A 26368-nucleotide genomic window follows, 5' to 3' on the forward strand; every position below is an offset into this window, starting at 1 on the left:
CACTAAGCCAGAGTGAAGGTCAAACAAGGAAGTGAGCATCATTGTGATTTTAGCTTTTTATTGTATGTGTTCCTCTGAGGAAACAGTCCTTTAATAATAGTGTTGAGACTCCCTGCCTCGCCTTACAGCTGAGGGTCCAGACTGTTCTGTTATTTCTCAAGCTTAAATCCCAGATCCTCAATAATACCCTCCATATGATCATTGAAGTGTGGGGTCAAACTGCGTCAAACATCTCATAAGTAAATAAGACCAGACGAAAGCAGCTTCCCTTTGCACTTTGACAGAGCTGTTTCTTCTCATGCACAAGCCACTTCAGACAGATCTCCTTTCATTTATCTGGAAAGAGCGAGCTAAACATGGAAACAGAACCACTTTTGTTGCCATGTGACATTGCCAGGTTATGCCCATGCAGATGTAGGGTCTTAATTTTATAACTTTTGTTGCTGTGGTGTATTTGAGTTTTACAAATGCTTCTAAAGTTTGTAATTTCCACTAACAAATTTGACTTGATTTGCCCTAACCAAAAATGTATCAACCCCTACAAAAATGGCCATTCCATTATAATCCACACAATAATAAATTTTTCCTGTTACTGCAGGATTATTTTCCTGCTGTAGCAAACGGGCTCAAATTAAGATCCTACATCTGTATGCCTGAATAAACAGTATGTATCCCTTTAATGTGGAACACTGCTTTGTGATGTTGCGGTCATGCTCCCATACATCTGACTCTTTTTCCCTCTCTGCAGGTTGCATCAACCACTGCTGTTTGTCATGTTTTGCTCTTTCAATAACCCTTATTGTGACTCACAATTTTATGACATCTGCATCATACCCTCTTCTCTTTCCATCTCTTCCTCTCTGCAGGTTCTTATGGTGTCTGTTTCTGAGATGTTGCACTGATTTCTGTCATAATGCCCTGTGCCCCCCCCCCCCCCTCCCTCCCTCTAGGTAACATCAATGACTCCCAGCTCAACTACTACTTCTTCCTGCTAGCGGGGATCCAGGGCCTCACCCTGCTGGTCTTCCTCATCGTGTCGGTCAAGTACGACAAACAGAAGAGTAGTAGAGCAGGAAGTCAGAGGCAGGGTATCACTTCGTCTTGGTCCCATGACTGACCCCTATCCATCTGACCTCACCCTACCTGCCTTAGTTTGTAGTAGTTAGTGCCAGAACACCTGCCTGATTTGGTACTGGACTCCCTAAAAACATGACACTTCAATACAGCTATGACCGGAAGTTACTTTTCGAAGCAGGTTAAGAGAGCATTCTATCCAACTCTAACCCTTTTCCTAACCTTAACCTAATTCTCCTAACCTGCTATGTTAATTCTCCTAACCCGTTGTTTTTAGGGAATCTTGATTTGGTACCGGATAGAGTTTGTTCTTTTTACTTAATGGGTTTGTAAGACTATTACATTTTCAAAGCAAAGAAATATTTTTACCGTACACTCGCACATCCCTCACATGAGATCAAGTTCATCTTTGTATATTTCTTGTACAGTACCTTATTTAAAACATCATTACTGTGTTTGATCAGAGTTCCCTTGAATATGAATGGTGTAATGTAATTTAAACCAATTATTTAATGTAAACTGATCAAATTAATTCCAAATAGCTCACTCCTATTGTCAGATAAGTAAGCATTACATGACTGTGGCCTTTTCACTGGTGCCATAGATCAATGAACAATTTAAAACAAGGCACACCATTTTGAGAAACTTTGGGGCTTCATCAACTGACTGATCAGGTTGGTACTCTTGTTTGTTTTCTTTGATCATTTGCACTAGAGGAATTGTGCCATATTCACACTGTATTGGACATTATTCAATTGTGATTAGGGGCTTGGTGTTTGCTATATTACTTGTATAAACTTGTTTCTGATTGGCATGTATAGATTAAATATAACTTTTTTTTTTTTTTTTTTTTGCTAACCATTATTTTCTGTATTTTTCTTACTGTATGCGTTTTCAATATGGAGCTATGTTTTCAGTCTTTCATTTTGATGTCATACTGTTGCTTATACACTGAGTGTACAAAACATTAGGAACACGTTCCAAATATTGAGTTGCACCCCCTTTTGCCCCCAGAACAGCCTCAATTCTGGACTCTACAAGGTGTCAAGTGTGCCACATGTTGACTCCAATACTTCCCACAGTTGTCAAGTTGGCTGGATGTCCTTTCTTGACACACAGCGGACTGTATCAAACACAAACCAGTGCACCTGGCACCTACTACCATACCCTGTTCAAAGGCAATTGTGTCTTGCCCATTCACCCTCTGAATGGCTCACATACACATTCCATGTTTCAATTGTTTCTAGGCTTAAAAATCATTCTTTAACGTGTCTCCTCCCCTTCATCTACACCTGATTTTGAAGTGGATTTAACAAGTGACATCAATAAGGGATCCTGGTCAGTCTGTCATGGAAAAAGCGGGCGTTCCACATTTTTTGTACACTGTGTATACATACACTTTGTCTTTTAGCCGTTGATCTAGAGTTACTTAAATATCAAATGTATTTCTTTAATTAAACGTGCCTGCTAAATCCATGAATAACGTTTAGACTACTACTTTTTGACTATGCAATGATTTAATCAAACTTTAATATGATTACAAAAAAAATAATGACAAATGTATATATTGCCAGTTGGTTCAACTTGAAAACCATTTAGGTATATTTACCATCATCATTTACTCAGAATAATCATCCCTAGCCAGCAATGGCACAATGTCGTGTTATTCTGTGATTGCTGCAGCAGAAAACAACGTGTATCGTGAAAGTAAATGTTTTCATTAAGTTGACATTAGTTCAAACTGAACCACAATTTTAGAGTTACTGGTTTCTTTATGCACTTGGGGTGACGGTTAAGATGAAAATGTTAATTTGCAGTATTAGTCTGACTGTTGACAATGTCTAGCCTCAGATTTGGATGTGTTAATGAATGTCTGTAGTCGCCACATGGTGTCCTTATGGACTTCTACATGCTGTAGCTTTTGGGGGTTGTGACTAATGTGTACTTATCATATGGTAGACAATGTTCAGAGCACTCCATGTAGTTGGTATATTTCACTCCAGTCAAAGCTCTTTAATCGTTGACTCTGGCACTACAAAATGTATGTTCTGTTAAATAGCAAGATCCACAATGTGTTTTTTTTCCCTTTACCCGACAATTGATTGTTTAGGAGCGATCTGCAGGTTTGCTTTACCTACAGTAGACCTAAGTGCAAAACGTTCAAGCTGAAAGTAAAGTATTTTACAAACCAAAATCTACTCAGGGTTCAAGGGAGGTAGAATAATTGAATTATTAAAGAATACCAATACAATTGTTTAGAAGAGTTAGTAAACTGTCTTTGAGATCTCATGAAGTACAGTTGTTTACAGATTCTCAGGTTGGTGGCTTGAATTGACCTTTTTAGCTAACACATTGAAACCATTTACTAACACATTATTTTGGCTGTTTTATTATAGTGTTTGTTGGATGAATGGTGGTTATTTTTTGTGTCAACTTAACAGCTTTTGAAGAAACATTTTCTGAAAATGTATTATGTTTTAATTATGCTGGAGCATTGGTATTTAGAATGTTTTTTTGTGGGGTTATTTTTGCTAATAAAATATTAAAATCGGTCTTTTCTACATTCGACTCTCTAAAGGAAACACTTTGTTTGAGATTGCTTATCCTTTAGGACTTGTAATGATTGACGTCTATTTTAAAGATGGGTAAATAACAAACCATAAGCATTTTAGTCATATTGATGCTGTATGTTTTACAACTGTATGTTAACTGTTATGGTAGCATGAGCATATATTTGCCATAGTCAGGGTTATATTATTTATCGATTACGGTAAGCCTCTTCCAGTCCTTTGTTATCCTGTTATTCCTCTTGGACATGGGAGACACCCACTGGCAGGTTGGCATAGAGTAGTTTGCATAACACAGAGCTCTTATTGTGACTCATGGGTGAAATTTAGCATTTCCAGTGAGGCGAATGCATGTTTCATCAGACTGGGATTGAAATTGGCACGTCCCCACAAATCATGTGTTAATGCTTAGGCCTTACAGCCGAGGCAACAACTCCGGGCTGTTTCCTGTATAGTAAATTAGATGGAGTCTGGTGGTTGGATTCAGACCACACAAGCGTGTCAGAACAGACAGCTTGATGTTTGAACTTAACACAATGCCTCCAGGTTATAGCTGTGTGGCCGCTTCTTTCTCACAAGATTACTTTTTGGCAGATATGAGTGGGTATGGAGGAAGTCTTGAAGGGCGATAACATTGAAAAATACTGAATAATTGAGATATTGCTTTTGAGGTTCTGGGTTTAGGTCAGATTTATAGACCAGGCTTTACAAAGCAGTGGAGTTGGCGTGCTGTAAGCTATTTATGAGTCAATTGTTTCTGTGTATTTCTATTCATTATCTAGACCAGGTATTCCCAAACTGGGGTACACGCAATGCCGTCCAGGGGTACGCCAAATAAAAATGTGAATCAAATTTAACAAAAAACATTTACATATTTTGTTTTCTTCACATTTTCAAACAACGGGGCTATACATTTGGGTAATTAAAAAAAAAAATAATATATTTTTTAAATTTCTCACCTGAGTAGCCTCGTTTCACTACCAAAAATAAAATTAAACCATCTATTGTTCAGCGAAATAACAACTCAATGTCAAATACAGGTAGCCTAGTCAAATAATGAACATTCCATCACATTAACCGTTATTCTCTTGCAGGAATTCCACAAACGGTCCGTATGTAGCCAAGCGTAGCTACTGCTCGTGTTGGTATTTGTACTGATGAGGCAAAAGCCATGACAGGGAGACATAGTGGAGTGGTAACGCTCATGCAAGCAGTTGCTCCTGATGCCACTTGGGTACACTGCAGCATCCACTGAGAGGCTCTTGCTGCAAGGCCCCTGAACTCTTGTGTATTTTCTGCACTATGCAATTATATGGGCAGTGACCATGTAACACTTTTACAACATACAGAAAGAAGTGCACTGGTTATCAAGGGGCAAAGTATTGACATGTTTTTTTTTAATTGAGAGACTAGCTTAAAGTTCTTTACTGACCATAATTTTCATTTGACTGACCGCTTGCATGATGAATCTAGGATTACAGGGACTGTGCAACTATATTCAATGTGCGGGACAAAATTGAGGCTATGATTAAGAAGTTGGAGCTCTTCTCTGTCTGCATTAACAAGGACAACACACAGGTCTTTCCATCATTGTATGATTTTTTTGTCAAATGTGATATAGTGAAGCACCTGATAAATGCTGATAAAACATTTTTCTATTGACCTAATGGACACATGCTCAAACTTGCACACACTTTTGATAGACTTAAAGTAGCAATCTTGTCACAGATCCCTCCAGAACTTTCATTACGCACACCTGTCCCATATTCCCACAGATTAGTATTTGTATTAAGTGTGTCCTTTGGTTTCCATTGGGCTGTCCATTATTGTTACAATGTCCGTTGGTGTGTGTTTTGTCTTTCGTGCCATTGTGGTTTGCTCAGATGATTACGGGTGTTAATCATTGTTAATAATTTTGTTTGGGTTTCAACTTTGTGTTTTGGGTTTCAACCCTGTGTTTTGGGTTTCAACCCTGTGTTTTGGGTTTCAACCCTGTGTTTTGTTACGTGTTTGTTTGTTTGTTTTGTTTTTTGTCCCCATGCACTTATAAGGCACACCATAATGGGTGTAATAAAAACCCATATTACGCATTCCTGCACCTGTCTCCCAAATAATTTATGCCAGTGTGACATCTGTTTTTGCTACATCTACTTTTGTACTTGTAAATTGTACACTGCTCAAAAAAATAAAGGGAACACTAAAATAACACATCCTAGATCTGAATGAATGAAATATTCTTAGTAAATACTTTTTTTATTTGCATAGTTGAATGTGCTGACAACAAAATCACACACAAATTTTCAATGGAAATCAAATTTACCAACCCATGGAGGTCTGGATTTAGAGTCACTCAAAATTAAAGTGGAAAACCACACTACAGGGTGATCCAACTTTGATGTAATGTCCTTAAAACAAGTCAAAATGAGGCTCAGTAGTGTGTGTGGTCTGTATGACCTCCCTACAATGCCTGGGAATGCTCCTGATGAGGTGGCGGATGGTCTCCTGAGGGATCTCCTCCCAGACCTGGACTAAAGCATCCTCCCAACTCCTGGACAGTCTGTGGTGCAACGTGGCGTTGATGGATGGAGCGAGACATGATGTCCCAGATGTGCTCAATTGGATTCAGGTCTGGGGAACGGGCGGGCCAGTCCATAGCATCAATGCCTTCCTCTTGCAGGAACTGCTGACACACTCCAGCCACATGAGGTCTAGCATTGTCTTGCATTAAGAGGAACCCAGGGCCAACCGCACCAGCGGTCTCACAAGGGTCTCACAAGGGGTCTGAGGATCTCATCTTGGTACCTAATGGCAGTCAGGCTACCTCTGGCGAGCACATGGAGGGCTGTGCGGCCCCCCCAAAGAAATGCCACACCATGACTGACCCACCGCCAAACCGGTCATGCTGGAGGATGTTGCAGGCAGCAGAACGTTCTCCACGGCGTCTCCAGACTGTCACGTCTGTCACGTGCTCAGTGTGAACTGTGCACGTGCTTTCATCTGTGAAGAGCACAGGGCGCCAGTGGCGAATTTGTCAATCTTGGTGTTCTCTGGCAAATGCCAAACATCCTGCATGGGGTTGGGCTTACAGCCCAACCCCCACATGTGGACGTCAGGCCCTCATACCACCCTCATGGAGTCTGTTTCTGACCGTTTGAGCAGACACATGCACATTTGTGGCCTGCTGGAGGTCATTTTGCAGGGCTCTGGCAGTGCTTCTCCTGCTCCTCCTTGCACAAAGGCGGAGGTAGCGGTCCTGCTGCTGGGTTGTTGCCCTCCTACGGCCTCCTCCACGTCTCCTGATGTACTGGCCTGTCTCCTGGTAGCGCCTCCATGCTCTGGACACGACGCTGACAGACACAGCAAACCTTCATCAATCTTGCATTGATGTGCCATCCTGGATGAGCTGCACTACCTGAGCCACTTGTGTGGGTTGTAGACTCCGTCTCATGCTACCACTAGAGTGAAAGCACCGCCAGCATTTAAAAGTGACCAAAACATCAGCCAGGAAGCATAGGAACTGAGAAGTGGTCTGTGGTTCCCACCTGCAGAACCACTCCTTTATTGGGGGTGTCTTGCTAAATGCCTATAATTTCCACCTGATGTCTATTGTATTTGCACAACAGCATGTGAAATTTATTGTCAATCGGTGTTGCTTCCTAGGTGGACAGTTTGATTTCACAGAAGTGTGATTGACTTGGAGTAACATTGTGTTGTTTAAGTGTTCCCTTTATTTTTTTGAGCAGTGTATATACAGTACCAGTCAAAAGGTGGGATACACCTACTCATTCAAGGGTTTTTATTTTTTACTATTTTCTACATTGTGAAATAATAGTGAAAACATGAACTATGAAATAACACATGTAGTAACCAATAAAGTTACAAATCTAAATATAATTTATACTTGAGATTCTTCAAAGTAGCCACCCTTTGCCTTTATGACAGATTTGCACACTCTTGGCATTCTCTCAACCAGCTTCATGAGGAATGCTTTTCCAATAGTCTTGAAGGAGTTCTCACATATGCTGAGCACTTGTTGGCTGCTTTTCCTTCACTCTGCGGTCCAACTCATCCCAAACCATCTCATTTGGGTTGAGGTCGGGTGATTGTGGAGGCCAGGTCATCTGATGCAGCACTCCATCATTCTTTTTGTTCAAAAAGCCCTTACACAGCCTCTAGGTGTGTTTTGGGTCATTGTCCTGTTGAAAAACAAATTATAGTCCCACTAAGTGCAAACCAGATGGGATGGTGTACAGCTGCAGAATGCTGTGGTAGCCATGCTGGTTAAGTGTGTCTTGAATTATAAATAAATCAGACAGCGTCACCAGCAAAGCACCCCCACACCATTACACCAGCGGTTGGAACTAAAACCCTCAAATTTGGACTCATCAGACCAAAGGACAGATTTCCACCGGTCTAACGTCCATTGCTTGTGTTTCTTGGCCCAAACAAGTCTCTTCTTATTATTGGTGTCCTTTTAGTAGTGGTTACTTTTCAGAAACTTGATCATGAAGGTCTGATTCATGCAGTCTCCTCTGAACAGTTGATGTTGAGATGTCTGCTACTTGAACACTGTGAGATGCAATCTGAGGTGCAGTTGATTGCCGATTTCCGAGGCTGGTAACGCTAATGGACTCATCCTCTGACACAGGCATAACTCTGGGTCTTCCTTTCCTGTGGCGGTCCTCATGAGAACCAGTTTTGTCAAAGCGCTGGATGGGTTTTGCGACTGCACTTGAAGAAACTTTCAAAGTTCTTGACATTTTCCACATTGACTGACCTTCATGTCTTAAAGTAAAGATGGACTGTTGTTTCCCTTTGCTTATTTGAGCTGTTCTTTCTATAAAATGGACTTGGTCTTTTACCAAATAGGGTTATCTTCTGTATACCACCCCTACCTTGTCACAACACAACTGATTGGCTCAAAGGTAAGAAATCACACAAATTGACATTTAACAAGGCCCACCTGTTAATTGAAATACATTCCAGGTGACTACCTCATGAAGCTGGTTGAGAGAATGCCAAGTGTGTACAAAGCTGTCATCAAGGAAAGGCTGGCTATTTTGATGAATCTCAAATATAAAATATATTTTGATTTGTTTAACACTTTTTGGTTACAGCATGATTACATGTGTGTTATTTCATAGTTTTGATGTATGCACTATTGTTCTACAATGTAGAAAATGGTCAAAATTAAGAAAAACTCTTGAATGAGTAGGTGTGTCCAAACCTTTCCAATAGTCTTGAAGGAGTTCTCACATATGCTGAGCACTTGTTGGCTGCTTTTCCTTCACTCTGCGGTCCAACTCATCCCAAACCATCTCATTTGGGTTGAGGTCGGGTGATTGTGGAGGCCAGGTCATCTGATGCAGCACTCCATCATCCAAACCTTTGGACACACCTACTCATTCAAGATTCTGTGTTTTACCTGAGCATGACCCCAAAACTAAGGAATTATTAGCCAGCCCTACTCTGTTGTTTATGAATTCCAGTCATTTATTGGAATGAGTGGAATTCTGATAGACTTTGGTTTTTAATGTAAAGATATAATTTAATCGTATTATTATTTGTAGGAGAAAGCGATGGGTTTGAAGAAGCCTACATAACCAACCCATAAAGTAAAATGTAACATCCATATATGGCCAGCTATGTAAACTTTAACATGATTTATCCTGCAATAGATGTCGTTCAATTGGTAACATATATTCTTGCCTTCTTCTAATGCCTCTTAAAGGGAGAGTAATCTAAAAAATAACGGAATGTGATCTCATTACTGAGTTTGGGTAATCCAAAAGTTACGTTACTGATTACAATTTTGGACAGGTAACTAGTAACTAACGGATTACATTTAGAAAGTAACCTACCCAACCCTGTTATCAAACACCCTCACTAACGATAATTGAGTCTTGCAGTTGTAATTATTGAGTAAGATGGTATTATCTCACATGTTGTTCATTGAGATAGGCTATTGGGACCATTAAAACCTTTTAATTGCTTGAGCCTTAAAGGCTGTGTTTACACAGGCATTCTAATTCGGATCTTTTTTCCACTAATTGGTCTTTTGACCAATCACATCAGATCTTTTTCAGAGCTGATCTAATTGGTCAAAATAATGATACACCAGTCATTTAGTGTTTATACCAATGATTTATATACATCATTGGTTTATACGCTGAGTGTAACGAACATTGAGTTGCACCCCATTTTGCCCTGCGAACAGCCTCAAATTCATTGGGGCATGGACTCTACAAGGTGTCGGAATTGTTCAACAGGGATGCTGGCCCATGCTGATTCCAATGCTTCCCACAGTTGGCTGGATACTACCATACCCCGTTCTTAAGGCACTTAAGTATTTTGTCTTGCCCATCCACCCTCTAAATGGCACACATACAATCCATGTCTCAAGGCTTAAAAATCCTTCTTTAACCTGTTGTTGTTATTATTCACGTATCTGTTGTTCAGTACCACAGCATGTTTTGTCACTGTCAGTGCCGGTTTCCATAGCACCGGGGTGTGTGGCAGGGGAGCGTTAAGGTATGCCACATTAGTTTGGCCAGGCATGTGAACAGAAAACCAGAAAAACATATTTACAGGTATGTTGTATGTACCAGGACGTATTGCTAAGATTTGTCATTATCTGCCAGGGTTGTTTGTGTAGGCATACAGCCAGTGTCCCATCAAAATATAAAAATCTTCCTCAGCCTTGACAAAGCTTGCTGCTATCATCAGCGGTATATCGCTCTGGCCTTGTGACCTTCACTTGTTTTCAAACAGGTTTAAAATGTCCCACCAGGTCTTGGAGTGGTACATTTTCCAACCAGCCTCACTATATGTCATGGTTGGGTGCACCCCTCATCTTACAGCTGGAGGATTTTTGCCAGCCAATCTTTCATTGCCGTTGGGTGTTTGAGTCATCACTGCTATTTTCTGTAGTGGATCCAGGGGGTGGGGAGCGGGGGGAATGTTGTTGTTTGTCATCCCATTGAGGTGCACAGGTCAGGCGGGAGACTTTGTTTACAAGGCACAGCTACTTGGCTCAGGCACCAGGGTTGTGTTTTTTAACAATGCTGTCTGCAGTTCCCCAGGGCTCCATCTGTAAAATAAAATATGGTTAGACTGGAACGGCAAGCTGAACTTGGCAGCTGCTCTTTCTTTTATTTAACCTTTATTTTAACAGGGAGTCGATGCTCAGACCAAGGTCTCTTTTTTTCAGATGAGCCCTGTTTAGCACAACAATACATATCAAAATACAACATACACATTAAACTGCACATCCAGATAGACATTAAAATACACGTTATTATACACAACAATACATGAAAAGAAAAACACAATCATAAACAGACACATTCTTCAGTAAAAAGATTCCCTAACAGCTGTTAAAAGCAGATCTACCCAACTCGTGGAGATCACAGGAGGTTGGTGGCACCTTAATTGGGGAGAACGGGCTCGTGGTAATGACTGGAGCAGAATGGTGGAATGGTATTAGATACATGAAACACATGGTTTCCAGGTGTTTGATGCCATTCCGTTTTCTCTGTTTCCGCATTATTATGAGCTGTTCTCCCCTGAGCAGACTCCTGTGGTGAAAATTAAAGAGATCTCCAGAGTTAGCCAACCCTGAGACCAGATCTTGTATCTCCTATGTCAACAGGTTAACAATGAAGTAAGGTATGGCAGAAGTTTATGCAGGAGGGCTTTCAAAACATAGAGTGCAATGCATCGATCTACCTTTGTGGAGAGGGAGCACATGGGCCTCCTTCCAAAGGAGGGGGGATAGCACCCGAGATAATCAGATAAAAAATGTAAATAGCTAGGTTTCTGTCCATTTGGGGACATATTTTCATGTGAATATTCTAAAATCTGCATTTTCCCATCAGATGTGTGTTTCCATCAAATGTAATTGTTGATAAAAGCTGTGCGTGATGACGTAGTGCACATAAAAATAATGTACCTTGTGCGGTTAAATTCCCATGTACCAAATAAAACATCACTTTTTCAACTCTTGTTTTCTCACATAAATGTGTGTGATATATAGCGAGTGTGCCGACTGTTATTGACAGGTGCGCTCTAGCCAACAGCGCACAGGGCGCAGATACAGTATGGTATCTGTGCAGTTGGCTAGAGCGCATGTATAGCCTACATGATGAGATTGTTTTTATTTGCCAAGCGTCGATGATAATGTCAACAGAATAAGACCCTTGATATTTATTAGAAAGAAGAATCATGCGTCCCCTTGCACTTTCACCATCCTATGAAGTTCATAACGTATATTTTTTCTTAAACTAGCATAATAAACTGCATGCTTTCCTGACGAACAATAGTTGGAGGATCACACAACCTCGCGTGACTCCAAATTTACTTCGATATGACGGTTATTATCATTTTACCAACATAAAAAGATCCCCTCTTTTCTAGCGTGTTTAGTTTTGTCGACATTTTGAAAGTTTAATGAAAAATCTTCTGTTTCCATCAGGCCTGTCATGACAGTTTGTATCCGACATACACTTTACTCACATGAAAAGGTTGGATGGAAACCTGGTTATTGACTCCACAATCGGGAGCAGAAATCTGCATCAAGAAAGGATCAAGCAAATCACCCCCAGTGGATTTTTTTTTTTTTTTACATCTTAAGGAAGGCATCTAGCCATCACAAGTAGAAAATTCATCAAGATTTGCTATAAATTGACTGATCTTCCAATGATCCAACTGGAGGGTGGGAGAGGGAAGAGCAGTCGACTGATTGAACAGGGTTAATTAAACCACAATTTCTTTCAAATAAAAAACCTGCAGAGATGAAATGCTGATTAAAAGCATCACTTATCTTATTTTTCTCAGTAATGATGCCATTAGTCTGACACAACTTGCTTAGGCAGGGAAGGAGAGGAATTTCCACACTCAGTGCATTTATTGTTTTCCAAAATTTAGAAGGATCACCAGCAGTCTGAGAACTCTACCTCAATGATGTGTGTGCTAGTATAGCGCACTGAATGTTTTTTATACAAAAAAACTAAAACAATAAGCTATATAAGTCAATCAGTGAATTTCGAGAGAGTAAGCACAGAGAGTGCACATCACTACCATGGGGAGAAAAGAACAGCTCATAATTTACTGTGAGTGTACTGCTGATCTCATGATCAATTCAATTAAGTCTATCCAAGTGGAGTCCTATGGGAGGTTTATTTATGTTTGCCTGTACCAAGCAAGCATGTATTATATCTTTAATTTCATGTAGGTATACCTATTTCCAAACACAGAGACTCAGGAGGGGAAAAACGAGGGGACTTGTAATACCATGTGCTGCTGCTTTGTCTCTACGTAAAAAGGCCAAAGCTACCACTGGGCAAAGAAACAGAGTGATAGTGGTGTGTTAATTACAGAGGGCCCTCCATCAATCATGTTAAATTCCTCCTAAGCCTAGCTGGCTTTCTGCGCCCTTCACAGTCCACAGTGCACAGCGTTCACAGTCCCAGCGCACTGCACTGCACACAGCCCCCACATCAATCCCCCTCCACTCCACTGATAGAGCCACAGTACAGGTCAAATCACAGGGGGAAAGAAAAAGAGCAGAGGAAAAATAAATAATCATTCATCAGGACAGGGGAGAAGCAGAGACAAAGAAGCAGAGGAGACAGAGGGAAAGACAGAAGGAGGAATAGAGAAACAGATATAGAAGGGAGGTTTTCATTCACCATAAAGCCTAAGATCAATAGAGGAACAGCAGGAGCAGCAGGGAATCATGTAGACAAGCTACTTGAACTAAATGAATAAAGGAATGAGGAGGGTCCCTATCAGTGCACAGGAGCTTTCAGGAGAGCACTATTCAACGGGCCTCGTAGACAACAGCTAGTTTAACTCAGCAGTGGAAAGGATATTGCTGTAATTTGCTGGCTCAGCTGTTTACTTTAGAGGAGTGTTTGCTCACTGTCTGTCTGTCCGTCCGCCCGTCTGTCTGGTGTCTACTCCCTAGCAGTAGATATTGTAACAAACGTTACATTGATTATTGATATTATGGCTGTGCTGGTTAGCTAAATGACTCATATTTGAAGTAACTCCAGCGGAAATGTTTTCCCCATCCTCTTTCCCGTGTACAGTAGAAGGCTTGGCCTATTTATTAGGGTTGATGATGGAAATGTTTCATTTCAAAAGAAATCATATTCCACTTTGTCCTCACCGAGCATTTCTGCAGGCTCAGAGACGGGTTCATTTGACCACAATTGGCATTTAAATGTGAGGGGTTGTAGAGGAAATGTCACATTGACATGTAGTACAATCAGTATTCATGAGGTAGGCGTCATGTTATTGTAGAGAATCACTCTAATAGTTGCTGGTAGAATAATTGGTGACATCTTCATCCTTTATCCAAATCTAGCTGTTGTGCTACCAAGCTTAATGGATTGGTCTAATATACAGTTGAGTTAAGTATGTTTGGCTAAATTCTGAGAATAGAAGAGCAGCAAATTACTTACAGTTGCCTAATGGGTAAATAGTTTTCTTCACCAAGGAAATGTAGCCTTTGTGAAATGATTCCATTACTGGTAATTACTGTAGTCAATTACAACTCCTACACCATATTAACTATACTGTGTGGCTTATATGAAGACATAACTTGGAAAAGCACTAATCTCCAGTCATTGAAGATAGTGGGCAGCAAAGAGAAGTTAGTGTGGGCTTGTTTTAATGTATTTCCATGTGGTTGGTGGATAGAAATGGACACGCATACTCTACATTGTTGAATATTCTTTAAATGATAGATATGAAAATACAATATACAGAGCAACAATACAATGGCTTGTAGGAGGACTGTTCAGTATATACATAGCCGTTTCTCTGTGTCTTCTGGTAAAGATGAGGATGAACCTAAAATTTGTGCCTTTATTTCAAACCACATGCAGGATGTTCTGAAAACTAACTCTGGTCTATTCTGGGAGGCCAGCCACTTATAAAGAAATGAATAAATAAAAAACGACATGGAATAGGAAATCAATATTCAAAATGCTACAAAACTTCCAAAACCTTTCTACGAGTACTTTATATACATCTTAAATATTTATTCATGTTACATTCTTAAATCTACATATCATCTGCGTAACATTTCATAGATTTGTCAATAATGCAGAGCTAGTCTGGGAACATGATTTAAGTCTACCTACAAAATAACCATAATGAAATAATGATAAAAAGGTAGGAAGATATTAAGAGAGAAACAAATTATAAAAAAATAAACAGACATCCTAATTTCTTTCAAGTTAATGATTTGCCATTATTCCTGTGTGGTATCATTACTATTTTGTCCCCTTAAATACATTTTCCAGATTTCAACCTCCTCTGGGTTTAGCATTAGGTGCTGTCCAGGCCAACTTCACTGTGAAAGGCATAAGGGTGAGTTCGCTATAAGTGCACTGAGCACACAGACTACGCCACCTCTTTTAAAGCACTGTCATTCAACCTCTCCATGTAGTTCCAGGGCTCCTTGGAGTCCCCTAGCTCTACGTCTTGACACACCCACTTAATGTCCTGGCTGTGGCCCATGCTCAGTGTGCTGACAGTGGGGCAACCATTGTCCGGCAGGATGGTGGTGAATGTGGTGAACTTCACACGCTTCCTCTTTGTGGTCGGCGAGTCTCCTTTGCTGTCCTTGGCTGTGCAGCCCCCCGTGTCTGCTGCCCGGTGCACCTGGCCCTGCACGTTCTTATGGACAGAAGCCCCGTTGAGCAGGTGGCTACCCTCTTCCAACCCTGCGGTGCAGTCCACCATGGAGGTGAGCTCGTCCTGCTGGGGGGACAGACTAACTTGACTCTCCAGCAGCTCCGCCTCGTTCCCCAGCCACACCCAGTCATGGGCGTGGTTCATGCTCTCCTGGCCCTCGATGGACAGCTCCTTGTGGCGGTACTTGAGGGTGTAGGAGATGCAGTTGATGAGGAAGACCAGGATGGCCAAGCAAAAGACCCCCAGCAGGGCGTACATACCAATCTCCAGGTCAGTGAGGCCCCGGGCTGTCTGGATCAGATCATCGTCCATGTTGCGGCTGCGAGGGAGGTCCACATGAGCAGGGAATTCAGAGAAGTCTGGCATGTTCTGGACCTGGTTCCCATCGTCTGACAGCTTGTCTCCATTGGGCCTCCTGACGATGGTACTCGTGGTGGTGGTGACCCTCCTCATGACCCCGTTGTCCATGTCAGAGATGGAGCTGCCGTAGTAGTGGCCGTCCAGACCAGTCCTGTCCTGGGAGGGGGACTGCTGTCTGCGGTCGCTGGCCCTGTTCTCAAGCTCCTCTCCCTCTGGACCGTAGTCACTGCCCCTGGAGGTGCCACTGTCGCTCTGGCCAAACTTCACCCTGACATTGCAGTTCCCTGCAGCCAGCACGCTGCGGCGTTTGAACTTCTGGCAGAGCTCACAGACAGTCATCTCCACCCTGACCAGCAGGCCCTGGCCCTCTGACTCGGTTACGATCACAGGCCACTTCCAGGAGGGGTCCTGCTGCACCGTCACCACCTCCTCATCCAGAGACGTGGCCGTCAGGACAAAGTAGTCTGGGTTGTACATGTCCAGAGGAGCCATGGAGCCGTCACTGAACTGCAGCCACGCGCTGATCAGGGCCTCCTGGACAAACACACACATACACACAAACACACAGTGAGTAGGTAACACACACAGAACCAAACACAGACATGACTACTTACAATGAACAAGAGCAAAAAAAAAAGCAAATAAAAACAAATATTTTTCTAATGTAACACTGACAGTGACCTCACACAGGTCACATTATCACATGTTGAAGAGCTACAGCAATCTCAACATAAGTAGAGAATAATGAAGGCTTCAAAAATACCAATTTAAAACTCATTTACAATTTCTGCATTCAGTTATTTCATTAGGCAAGCTAATTGTATACAGCACCTTGTAGAGTAATTGTTAGGCAGGGTAGCCTAGTGGTTAGAGTGTTGGACTAGTAACTGAAAGGTTGCAAGATCAAATCCCTGAGCTGATAAGGTAAAACATCTGTTGTTCTGCCCCTGAACAAGGCAGTCAACCCACTGTTCCTAGGATGTCATTGAAAATAAGAATTTGTTTTTAACTGACAAGCCTAGTTAAATAAAGGTTAAAAAAAATAATAATAATAATTCCATGAGGAACAAGAAAGCAAAGTTGCCTGACTCAACACTTCAACAGGACAAGGTTCAAAAGATCAGAACGTAAAGAAACAACAAGATGTACTATTTTTGGTACTACTTTTAGAGATGTAGGCCTACGCCTACGCCTTGGGAGTCATACAGACTCATATACTATAATAGTAGGAATGGGGAGGGTAGAGGATAGCTAACTAAGGCCCACTGTTTCGCTAACTCAGCTGCTGTGCTCTGAGAGCCCACAGAATAAAAGATAGTGAAAAGAACAGTCACATTAAAGACAGTTCATGCAAATGGGGATTTGACACATACAAGCATCTTGGCCACAGGACAAATCCCCGGGAGCAGGGGTGGAGATCCCTTCAGTAGTCGGCCATTGCTCTCTAATTACAGATCCGCTAGGGAATTACTGGCCGCTTATCTCCGCACGGACATCCTCCCTACAGAGATTGGACTGATAAAACTAGCATGTCCTCCATTCTATCCCTCACTAGAAAGAGAAAGGGATGAGAGGAAAATAAAGATAGAGGGTGTGTTGGGTGAGCTGATGGACAGATCAAAGAGGTCACGAGAGAAGGAGAACAAGGGAGAAAGGGAGGCGAAAGACGATAGGACAGCTAGAGCAGTGTTGCTTTTACACGCTCTGAGATTAAGCTTCCCTTTCTGTTAGATGCCTAAGGAAACACATTCTGTCACGCTGCCTTTCAAGAGTTGGAATTAAGAGGGTTAGGAATGCAGTGGAACAAATAAATACACACAACCATCCATGCACGCACGCACACACACGCACAGTTTGCAGTACTTACTAAATGTTTACATTAAAGGACTGCAATTGTGTAACATGGGATGAAAACAGTCATGGCTCACATGAAATAAGCTACAGTAATTAACATTGTCACTGTTGCATCACCGTGGTAAAATCCCCCCTCTTACTCAAAGGGACTGCTAACTGAGTAGGACAGTAGTTTCTGAAGATATACAGAATGTTGAACAGACCTGTTTGGGGCTCTGCAGCACTTCCTGTGTGGTTGCCGTGGCGAGGATGGCCCGGTTGCTTCCTGGGCTGAGCTGCAGGGACAGAGCCAGGCCGGTGACCAGCTGCACCCCCAGTTCTGTGATGGTCACTTTGTCATCTACCACCGTCACAGTCTTCTCTGCCAGAATGGAGTCAGACAGGGGGGACAGCACCTGGGCCAGTACACACAAGAGAGAGAGAGAGACCATTGGAATCCAGATTATGGGCGGGACATGAAAAGTATTCTCTTTGAAAGAAACAAGTTACTTGTGAGGACAAATTATTTACCCAAACATCATCAAACCTGAACTCTTTTGATATACAGGGGATGTGAGGTGAGCTGGTCTTTCAACACATTTCATTAGATACAGTTTATTCAGAAAGTATTCAGACCCCTTCCCTTTTTCCACATTTTGTCACGTTACATCCTTATTCTAAAAAAATAAATTTAAAAAATCTACACACAATAACCCAGAATGACAAAGCGAAAACGGGTTTTTAGAACTTTTTGCAAATGTATTAAATATAAAAAACAGATACCTTATTTACATGAGTATTCAGACCCTTTCCTATGACACATGAAATTGAGATCCGGTGCATCCTGTTTCCATTGATCATCCTTGATAACTTTCAAGAACTTGTTTATAGTCCACCTGTGGTAAATTCAATTGATTGGACATGATTTGGAAAGGCACACACCTGTCTATGTAAGGTCCCACTGTTGACAGTGCATGTCAGAGCAAAAACCAAGACATGAGGTTGAAGGACTTGTTCGTAGTGCTCAGAGACAGGATTGTGTCGAGGCACAGATCTGGAGAAGGGTACCAAAAAATGTCTGCAGCATTGAAGGTCCCCAAGAACACAGTGGCCTTTATCATTATTAAATCGAAGAAGTTTGGAACCACCAAGATTCTTTCTAGAGCTGGCCACTTGACCAAACTGAGCAATCTGGGGAGAAGCTCCTTCGTCATGGAGGTGACCATGAACACGATGGTCACTCTGTCAGAGCTCCAGAGTTCCTCTGTGGAGATGGGAGAACCTTCCAGAAGGACAACCATCTCTGCAGCACTCCACCAATCAGGCCATTGTGGTAGAGTGGCCAGACGGAAGCCACTACTCAGTAAAAGGCTCATGACAGCCAGCTTGGAGTTTGCCAAAAGGCACCTAAAGGAAAAATTCTCTGGTCAAATTCTCTTGTCTGATGAAACCAAGATTGAACTCTTCGGCCTGAATGCCAAGCGTCACGTCTGGAGGAAACCTGGCACCATTCCTACGGTGAAACATGTTGGTGGCAGCATCATGCTTTGGGGATGTTTTTCAGCATCAGGGACTGGGAGACTACTCAGGATCGAGGGAAAGATAAACAGAGCAAAGTACAGAGAGATCCTTGATGAAAGCCTGCTCCAGAGCGCTCAGGACCACAGACTGGGGGTGAAGGTTCACCATCTAACAGGACAACGACCCTAAGCACACAGCCAAAACAATGCAGGTGTGGCTTCGGGACAAGTCTCTAAATGTCCTTGAGTGGTCCAGCCAGGACTTGATCGAACATCTCTGGAGAGACCTGAAGATAGCGGTGCAGCAATGCTCTCCATCCAACCAGACAGAGCTTGAGAGGAAATGCAGAAACTCCTCAAATACAAGTGTGCCAAGCTTGTAGCGTCATACCCAACAAGACTCAAGGCTATAATCGCTGCCAAAGGTGCTTCAACAAAGTACTGAGTAAAGGGTCTGAATACTTATGTAAATGTGATATTTCAGTTTTTTGTATTTTATACATTTGCAACCATTTCTAAAAACCTGCTTTTGCTTTGTCATTATGGATTATTGTGTGAGATAGATGAGTGTTTTTTTATTTTTAGAATAAGGCTGTAACATAACAAAATGTGGAAAAAGTCAAGGGGTCTGAACACTTTCTGAATGCACTGTATATAAAAGGCTGGTATACCCCTGAGTATAATGCCACACATTCATTCATATTCATGTGCTCACGGCTGAGTGGACATCAAACATCACCTTCACTGTGTTGTCACGCAACCACATTACCTTGTTTAGGTAGGGAGCCTGTTATTACATTATTTTAGGATGCTCTGTAAATCCTGCAGTGATTCTCAGCTCTGACCTTGATGCCTTCCAACATTATGCTGGCTTCCAATTACAATGATGAGTATATATATTTAGTTATTTGTCAGTAATTGGGATGACCTGAACAAGCCCTTCCAGTATTCACTGCCAGGTGTTTGTTCATAAAACGTTCATCAAATGTTGGTGTGGACAGAAAACCACCATCATTCACACGGAGGTAGGCAAGGACCAATCAAGTGCTAATTCCAGCTGTTAATGGAATTTTCCTGGTAATCTAATTAGTGCAAATCTAATTTCATTAATGTCATTTTGAAAATAAATGAGATCTTTCACAGAAACCCATTACCAGCTCTCTGTGAGGTAGTCGGTGTGACAGACAAACAGAACGTTTTTCACAGTTTTGTCTCATCTCGTGCTGTTTTCCACTGTTGGGCTGGAGGGTGTTTTCCTCTGTGCCCAGCCTAACGGGAGGCGGGAGCCAGGGGACAGGTATGGATGAGTGTGGAGATGAGGGCACGTCTGCCTGCAGACAGATGGATGAGTCCACACTGTCAGACTGCTGATCAGTCTCACACAGACATCATTAACGGACTGCTGTTTATCCAGTTAGCCAGCGGAGGCTGACAAATGAAGGGGCCCTGCTAGTGAGAGATGACCCCTTTCTTTCTGCACCAGAGTGAGGCCCCATTTACTGTCACCACAGACTAAAGCTGGGGACATGGGACCATTGATAACAACCTGCCTGGCTGACTGAAATAAAGTGATAAGGAAAATGTTAGTGAAACAGAAATATAGATATTATCTCCTCCCATCCCATTGGTATAACTGACTTAAGATGACTGTTATAAGGTATTTGTCAGCCCTATTATTAAAACAGAGGGATGTTTTACAGTTATATTTTCAAATTCCTAACTCACTTGCTCTGTTAATTTTTGCTCTGCCATTGAATGGAAACTGCTGATTATAACACACATGCACAGATATACAGCGTACCTGGATGGTGGTCATCCCCATGTCCAGTCCCACCAGTATACGTCTGTCCTGAAGCTTAGCTATCTGTGGGTTCTCCACCTTCAGGAAGTCCCACACCAGCCCAGTGATGTCCACCTGCCAATCACTGCCTAGCATGAAGGCAGGCTGACCACGTGGGTTGGTAGATTCGGCCACAAAGTGTGTCAAAACTCGAACCATGGCATTCTGGTATTGTAACGTGCAGCTCCTCACTCTCCGGTCTTCATCATCCTCATCATCACTGTCCCGCGCAGACCTGCCATCACAAACAGAGGCAGTCTTTTAACATGAAAGCCTAAACTAACCCCAACACTGGACATGTCTAAGATGAACATACTAAGTGTAACATGAACATCTACAGTGCCATGCGAAAGTATTCGGCCCCCTTGAACTTTGCAACCTTTTACCACATTTCAGGCTTCAAACATAAAGATATAAAACTGTATTTTTTTGTGAAGAATCAACAAGTGGGACACAATCATGAAGTGGAATGACATTTATTGGATATTTCAAACTTTTTTAACAAATTAAAAACTGAAAAATTGGGCGTGCAAAATTATTCAGCCCCTTTACTTTCAGTGCAGCAAACTCTCTCCAGAAGTTCAGTGAGGATCTCTGAATGATCCAATGTTGACCTAAATGACTAATGATGATAAATACAATCCACCTGTGTGTAATCAAGTCTCCGTATAAATGCACCTGCATTGTGATAGTCTCAGAGGTCCGTTAAAAGCGCAGAGAGCATCATGAAGAACAAGGAACACACCAGGCAGGTCCGAGATACAGTTGTGAAGAAGTTTAAAGCCGGATTTGGATACAAAAAGATTTCCCAAGCTTTAAGCATCCCAAGGAGCACTGTGCAAGCGATAATATTGAAATGGAAGGAGTATCAGACCACTGCAAATCTACCAAGACCTGGCCATCCCTCTAAACTTTCAGCTCATACAAGGAGAAGACTGATCAGAGATGCAGCCAAGAGGCCCATGATCACTCTGGATGAACTGCAGAGATCTACAGCTGAGGTGGGAGACTCTGTCCATAGGACAACAATCAGTCGTATATTGCACAAATCTGGCTTTTATGGAAGAGTGGCAAGAAGAAAGCCATTTCTTAAAGATATCCATAAAAAGTGTCGTTTAAAGTTTGCCACAAGCCACCTGGGAGACACACCAAACATGTGGAAGAAGGTGCTCTGGTCAGATGAAACCAAAATTGAACTTTTTGGCAACAATGCAAAACGTTATGTTTGGCGTAAAAGCAACACAGCTGAACACACCATCCCCACTGTCAAACATGGTGGTGGCAGCATCATGGTTTGGGCCTGCTTTTCTTCAGCAGGGACAGGGAAGATGGTTAAAATTGATGGGAAGATGGATGGAGCCGAATACAGGACCATTCTGGAAGAAAACCTGATGGAGTCTGCAAAAGACCTGAGACTGGGATGGAGATTTGTCTTCCAACAAGACAATGATCCAAAACATAAAGCAAAATCTACAATGGAATGGTTCAAAAATAAACATATCCAGGTGTTAGAATGGCCAAGTCAAAGTCCAGACCTGAATCCAATCGAGAATCTGTGGAAAGAACTGAAAACTGCTGTTCACAAATGCTCTCCATCTAACCTCACTGAGCTCGAGCTGTTTTGCAAGGAGGAATGGGAAAAAATTTCAGTCTCTCGATGTGCAAAACTGATAGAGACATACCCCAAGCGACTTACAGCTGTAATCGCAGCAAAAGGTGGCGCTACAAATTATTAACTTAAGGGTGCTGAATAATTCTGCACGCCCAATTTTTCAGTTTTTGATTTGTTAAAAAAGTTGGAAATATCCAATAAATGTCGTTCCACTTCATGATTGTGTCCCACTTGTTGTTGATTCTTCACAAAAAAATACAGTTTTATCATTCTGTTTGAAGCCTGAAATGTGGCAAAAGGTCGCAAAGTTCAAGGGGGCCGAATACTTTCGCAAGGCACTGTAACACCCACCCACTGACAGCAAATCCTGTTCAAGTTGCCATAAGCAACCAGTCATCTTCTCAAAGAATGGACTGTGTCTCAATGAGAATATTTATTGCAATGTGAAAACAAGGCATACAGTGCCTTGCGAAAGTATTCGGCCCCCTTGAACTTTGCGACCTTTTGCCACATTTCAGGCTTCAAACATGAAGATATAAAACTGTATTTTTTTGTGAAGAATCAACAACAAGTGGGACACAATCATGAAGTATTTCAAACTGTTTTAACAAATCAAAAACTGAAAAATTGGGCGTGCAAAATTATTCAGCCCCCTTAAGTTAATAATTTGTAGCGCCACCTTTTGCTGCGATTACAGCTGTAAGTCGCTTGGGGTATGTCTCTATCAGTTTTGCACATCGAGAGACTGACATTTTTTCCCATTCCTCCTTGCAAAACAGCTCGAGCTCAGTGAGGTTGGATGGAGAGCATTTGTGAACAGCAGTTTTCAGTTCTTTCCACAGATTCTCGATTGGATTCAGGTCTGGACTTTGACTTGGCCATTCTAACACCTGGATATGTTTATTTTTGAACCATTCCATTGTAGATTTTGCTTTATGTTTTGGATCATTGTCTTGTTGGAAGACAAATCTCCGTCCCAGTCTCAAGTCTTTTGCAGACTCCATCAGGTTTTCTTCCAGAATGGTCCTGTATTTGGCTCCATCCATCTTCCCATCAATTTTAACCATCTTCCCTGTCCCTGCTGAAGAAAAGCAGGCCCAAACCATGATGCTGCCACCACCATGTTTGACAGTGGGGATGGTGTGTTCAGGGTGATGGGCTGTGTTGCTTTTACGCCAAACATAACGTTTTGCATTGTTGCCAAAAAGTTCAATTTTGGTTTCATCTGACCAGGGCACCTTATTCCACATGTTTGGTGTCTCCCAGGTGGCTTGTGGCAAACTTTAAACGACACTTTTTATGGATATCTTTAAGAAATGGCTTTCTTCTTGCCACTCTTCCATAAAGGCCAGATTTGTGCAATATACGACTGATTGTTGTCCTATGGACAGAGTCTCCCACCTCAGCTGTAGATCTCTGCAGTTCATCCAGAGTGATCATGGGCCTCTTGGCTGCATCTCTGATCAGTCTTCTCCTTGTATGAGCTGAAAGTTTAGAGGGACGGCCAGGTCTTGGTAGATTTGCAGTGGTCTGATACTCCTTCCATTTCAATATTATCGCTTGCACAGTGCTCCTTGGGATGTTTAAAGCTTGGGAAATCTTTTTGTATCCAAATCCGACTTTAAACTTCTTCACGACACCATTCTGTATACTTCCGGCCCTTCTTTGGACACTGTGTTAACAACCCTCCAGGCAAGCTTCAATGCCATACAACTCTCCTTCCGTGGCCTCCAATTGCTCTTAAATACAAGTAAAACTAAATGCATGCTCTTCAACCGATCGCTACCTGCACCTACCCGCCTGTCCAACATCACTACTCTGGACGGCTCTGACTTAGAATACGTGGACAACTACAAATACTTAGGTGTCTGGTTAGACTGTAAACTCTCCTTCCAGACCCATATCAAACATCTCCAATCCAAAGTTAAATCTAGAATTGGCTTCCTATTTCGCAACAAAGCATCCTTCACTCATGCTGCCAAACATACCCTTGTAAAACTGACCATCCTACCAATCCTCGACTTTGGCGATGTCATTTACAAAATAGCCTCCAATACCCTACTCAACAAATTGGATGCAGTCTATCACAGTGCAATCCGTTTTGTCACCAAAGCCCCATATACTACCCACCATTGCGACCTGTACGCTCTCGTTGGCTGGCCCTCGCTTCATACTCGTCGCCAAACCCACTGTCTCCATGTCATCTACAAGACCCTGCTAGGTAAAGTCCCCCCTTATCTCAGCTCGCTGGTCACCATAGCATCTCCCACCTGTAGCACACGCTCCAGCAGGTATATCTCTCTAGTCACCCCCAAAACCAATTCTTTCTTTGGCCGCCTCTCTTTCCAGTTCTCTGCTGCCAATGACTGGAACGAACTACAAAAATCTCTGAAACTGGAAACACTTATCTCCCTCACTAGCTTTAAGCACCAACTGTCAGAGCAGCTCACAGATTACTGCACCTGTACATAGCCCACCTATAATTTAGCCCTAACAACTACCTCTTTCCCAACTGTATTTAATGTATTTATTTATTTTGCTCCTTTGCGCCCCATTATTTTTATTTCTACTTTGCACATTCTTCCATTGCAAAACTACCATTCCAGTGTTTTACTTGCTATATTGTATTTACCTTGCCACCATGGCCTTTTTTGCCTTTACCTCCCTTCTCACCTCATTTGCTCACATTGTATATAGACTTGTTTATACTGTATTATTGACTGTATGTTTGTTTTACTCCATGTGTAACTCTGTGTCGTTGTATCTGTCAAACTGCTTTGCTTTATCTTGGCCAGGTCGCAATTGTAAATGAGAACTTGTTCTCAACTTGCCTACCTGGTTAAATAAAGGTAAAAAAAAAAATAAAAAAAAATAAACAACAGTATCTCGGACCTGCCTGGTGTGTTCCTTGTTCTTCATGATGCTCTCTGCGCTTTTAACGGACCTCTGAGACTATCACAGTGCAGGTGCATTTATACGGAGACTTGATTACGCACAGGTGGATTGTATTTATCATCATTAGTCATTTAGGTCAACATTGGATCATTCAGAGATCCTCACTGAACTTCTGGAGAGAGTTTGCTGCACTGAAAGTAAAGGGGCTGAATAATTTTGCACGCCCAATTTTTGATTTGTTAAAAAAGTTTGAAATATTCAATAAATGTCGTTCCACTTCATGATTGTGTCCCACTTGTTGTTGATTCTTCACAAAAAAATACAGTTTTATATCTTTATGTTTGAAGCCTGAAATGTGGCAAAAGGTCGCAAAGTTCAAGGGGGCCGAATACTTTCGCAAGGCACTGTACAAGGTTACAATGTTGCCTTCGTGGAATTCACCTGTAAAGTTGCTTTAAACAAGTAATTGTATGTCATAGATACATAGCACACTTCTAGTGAGATAAATAAACGCAGCAAAAAAAGAAATGTCCCTTTTTCAGGACAATGTCTTTCAAAGATAATTAGGAAAAATCTAAATAATTTCACATTTTTTCATTGTAAAGGATTTAAACACTGTTTCCCATGCTTGTTTAATGAACCATAAACAATTAATGAACATGCATCTGTGGAACGGTTGTTAATTACAGACGGTAGGCAATTAAAGTCATAGTTATGAAAACTTAGGACACTAGAGGCCTTTCTACTGACTCTGAAAAACACCAAAAGAAAGATGCCCAGCGTCCCTGCTCATCTGTGTGAACGTGCCTTAGGCATGATGCAAGGAGGCATGAAGACTGCAGATGTGGCCAGGGCAATAAATTGCAATGTCTGTACTGTGAGACGCCTAAGACAGCACTACAGGGAGACAGGACGGACAGCTGACCTCACCAGACATCACCAGCAACAACGTAGCCTGTGG

The 26368-nt window shown here is 42.0% G+C and overlaps 2 protein-coding genes across 3 annotated transcripts in view; one reads left to right on the forward strand and one right to left on the reverse strand.

Annotated features, from left to right (window-relative positions):
- LOC110525590 (solute carrier family 15 member 4) overlaps positions 1-3635 on the forward strand; it is a 46748-nt gene extending 43113 nt beyond the window's left edge. Inside the window, exon 9 of the mRNA XM_021605838.2 lies at positions 951-3635. Coding sequence (XP_021461513.1) covers positions 951-1117 — 167 coding nt within the window. The 3' untranslated portion in view covers positions 1118-3635. The remainder of the gene's footprint in view (positions 1-950) is intronic.
- A 10730-nt stretch (positions 3636-14365) lies between these two features.
- The window catches only part of LOC110525591 (transmembrane protein 132C), a 202622-nt gene continuing 190619 nt past the window's right edge, over positions 14366-26368 (reverse strand). The window contains exons 7-10 of one of the 2 annotated variants that reach the window (XM_036979719.1): positions 20862-21135; positions 20215-20391; positions 17765-17956; positions 14366-16241 (exon numbers count right to left, since the gene is read on the reverse strand). In XM_036979719.1, coding sequence (XP_036835614.1) covers positions 15054-16241; positions 17765-17956; positions 20215-20391; positions 20862-21135 — 1831 coding nt within the window. In that variant the 3' untranslated portion in view covers positions 14366-15053. The remainder of the gene's footprint in view (positions 16242-17764; positions 17957-20214; positions 20392-20861; positions 21136-26368) is intronic. The other variant, XM_021605839.2, reaches the window with a different exon arrangement.

Source organism: Oncorhynchus mykiss, chromosome 6, assembly GCF_013265735.2.
Source record: "Oncorhynchus mykiss isolate Arlee chromosome 6, USDA_OmykA_1.1, whole genome shotgun sequence".
In the NCBI taxonomy this organism is placed as follows: domain Eukaryota; kingdom Metazoa; phylum Chordata; class Actinopteri; order Salmoniformes; family Salmonidae; genus Oncorhynchus; species Oncorhynchus mykiss.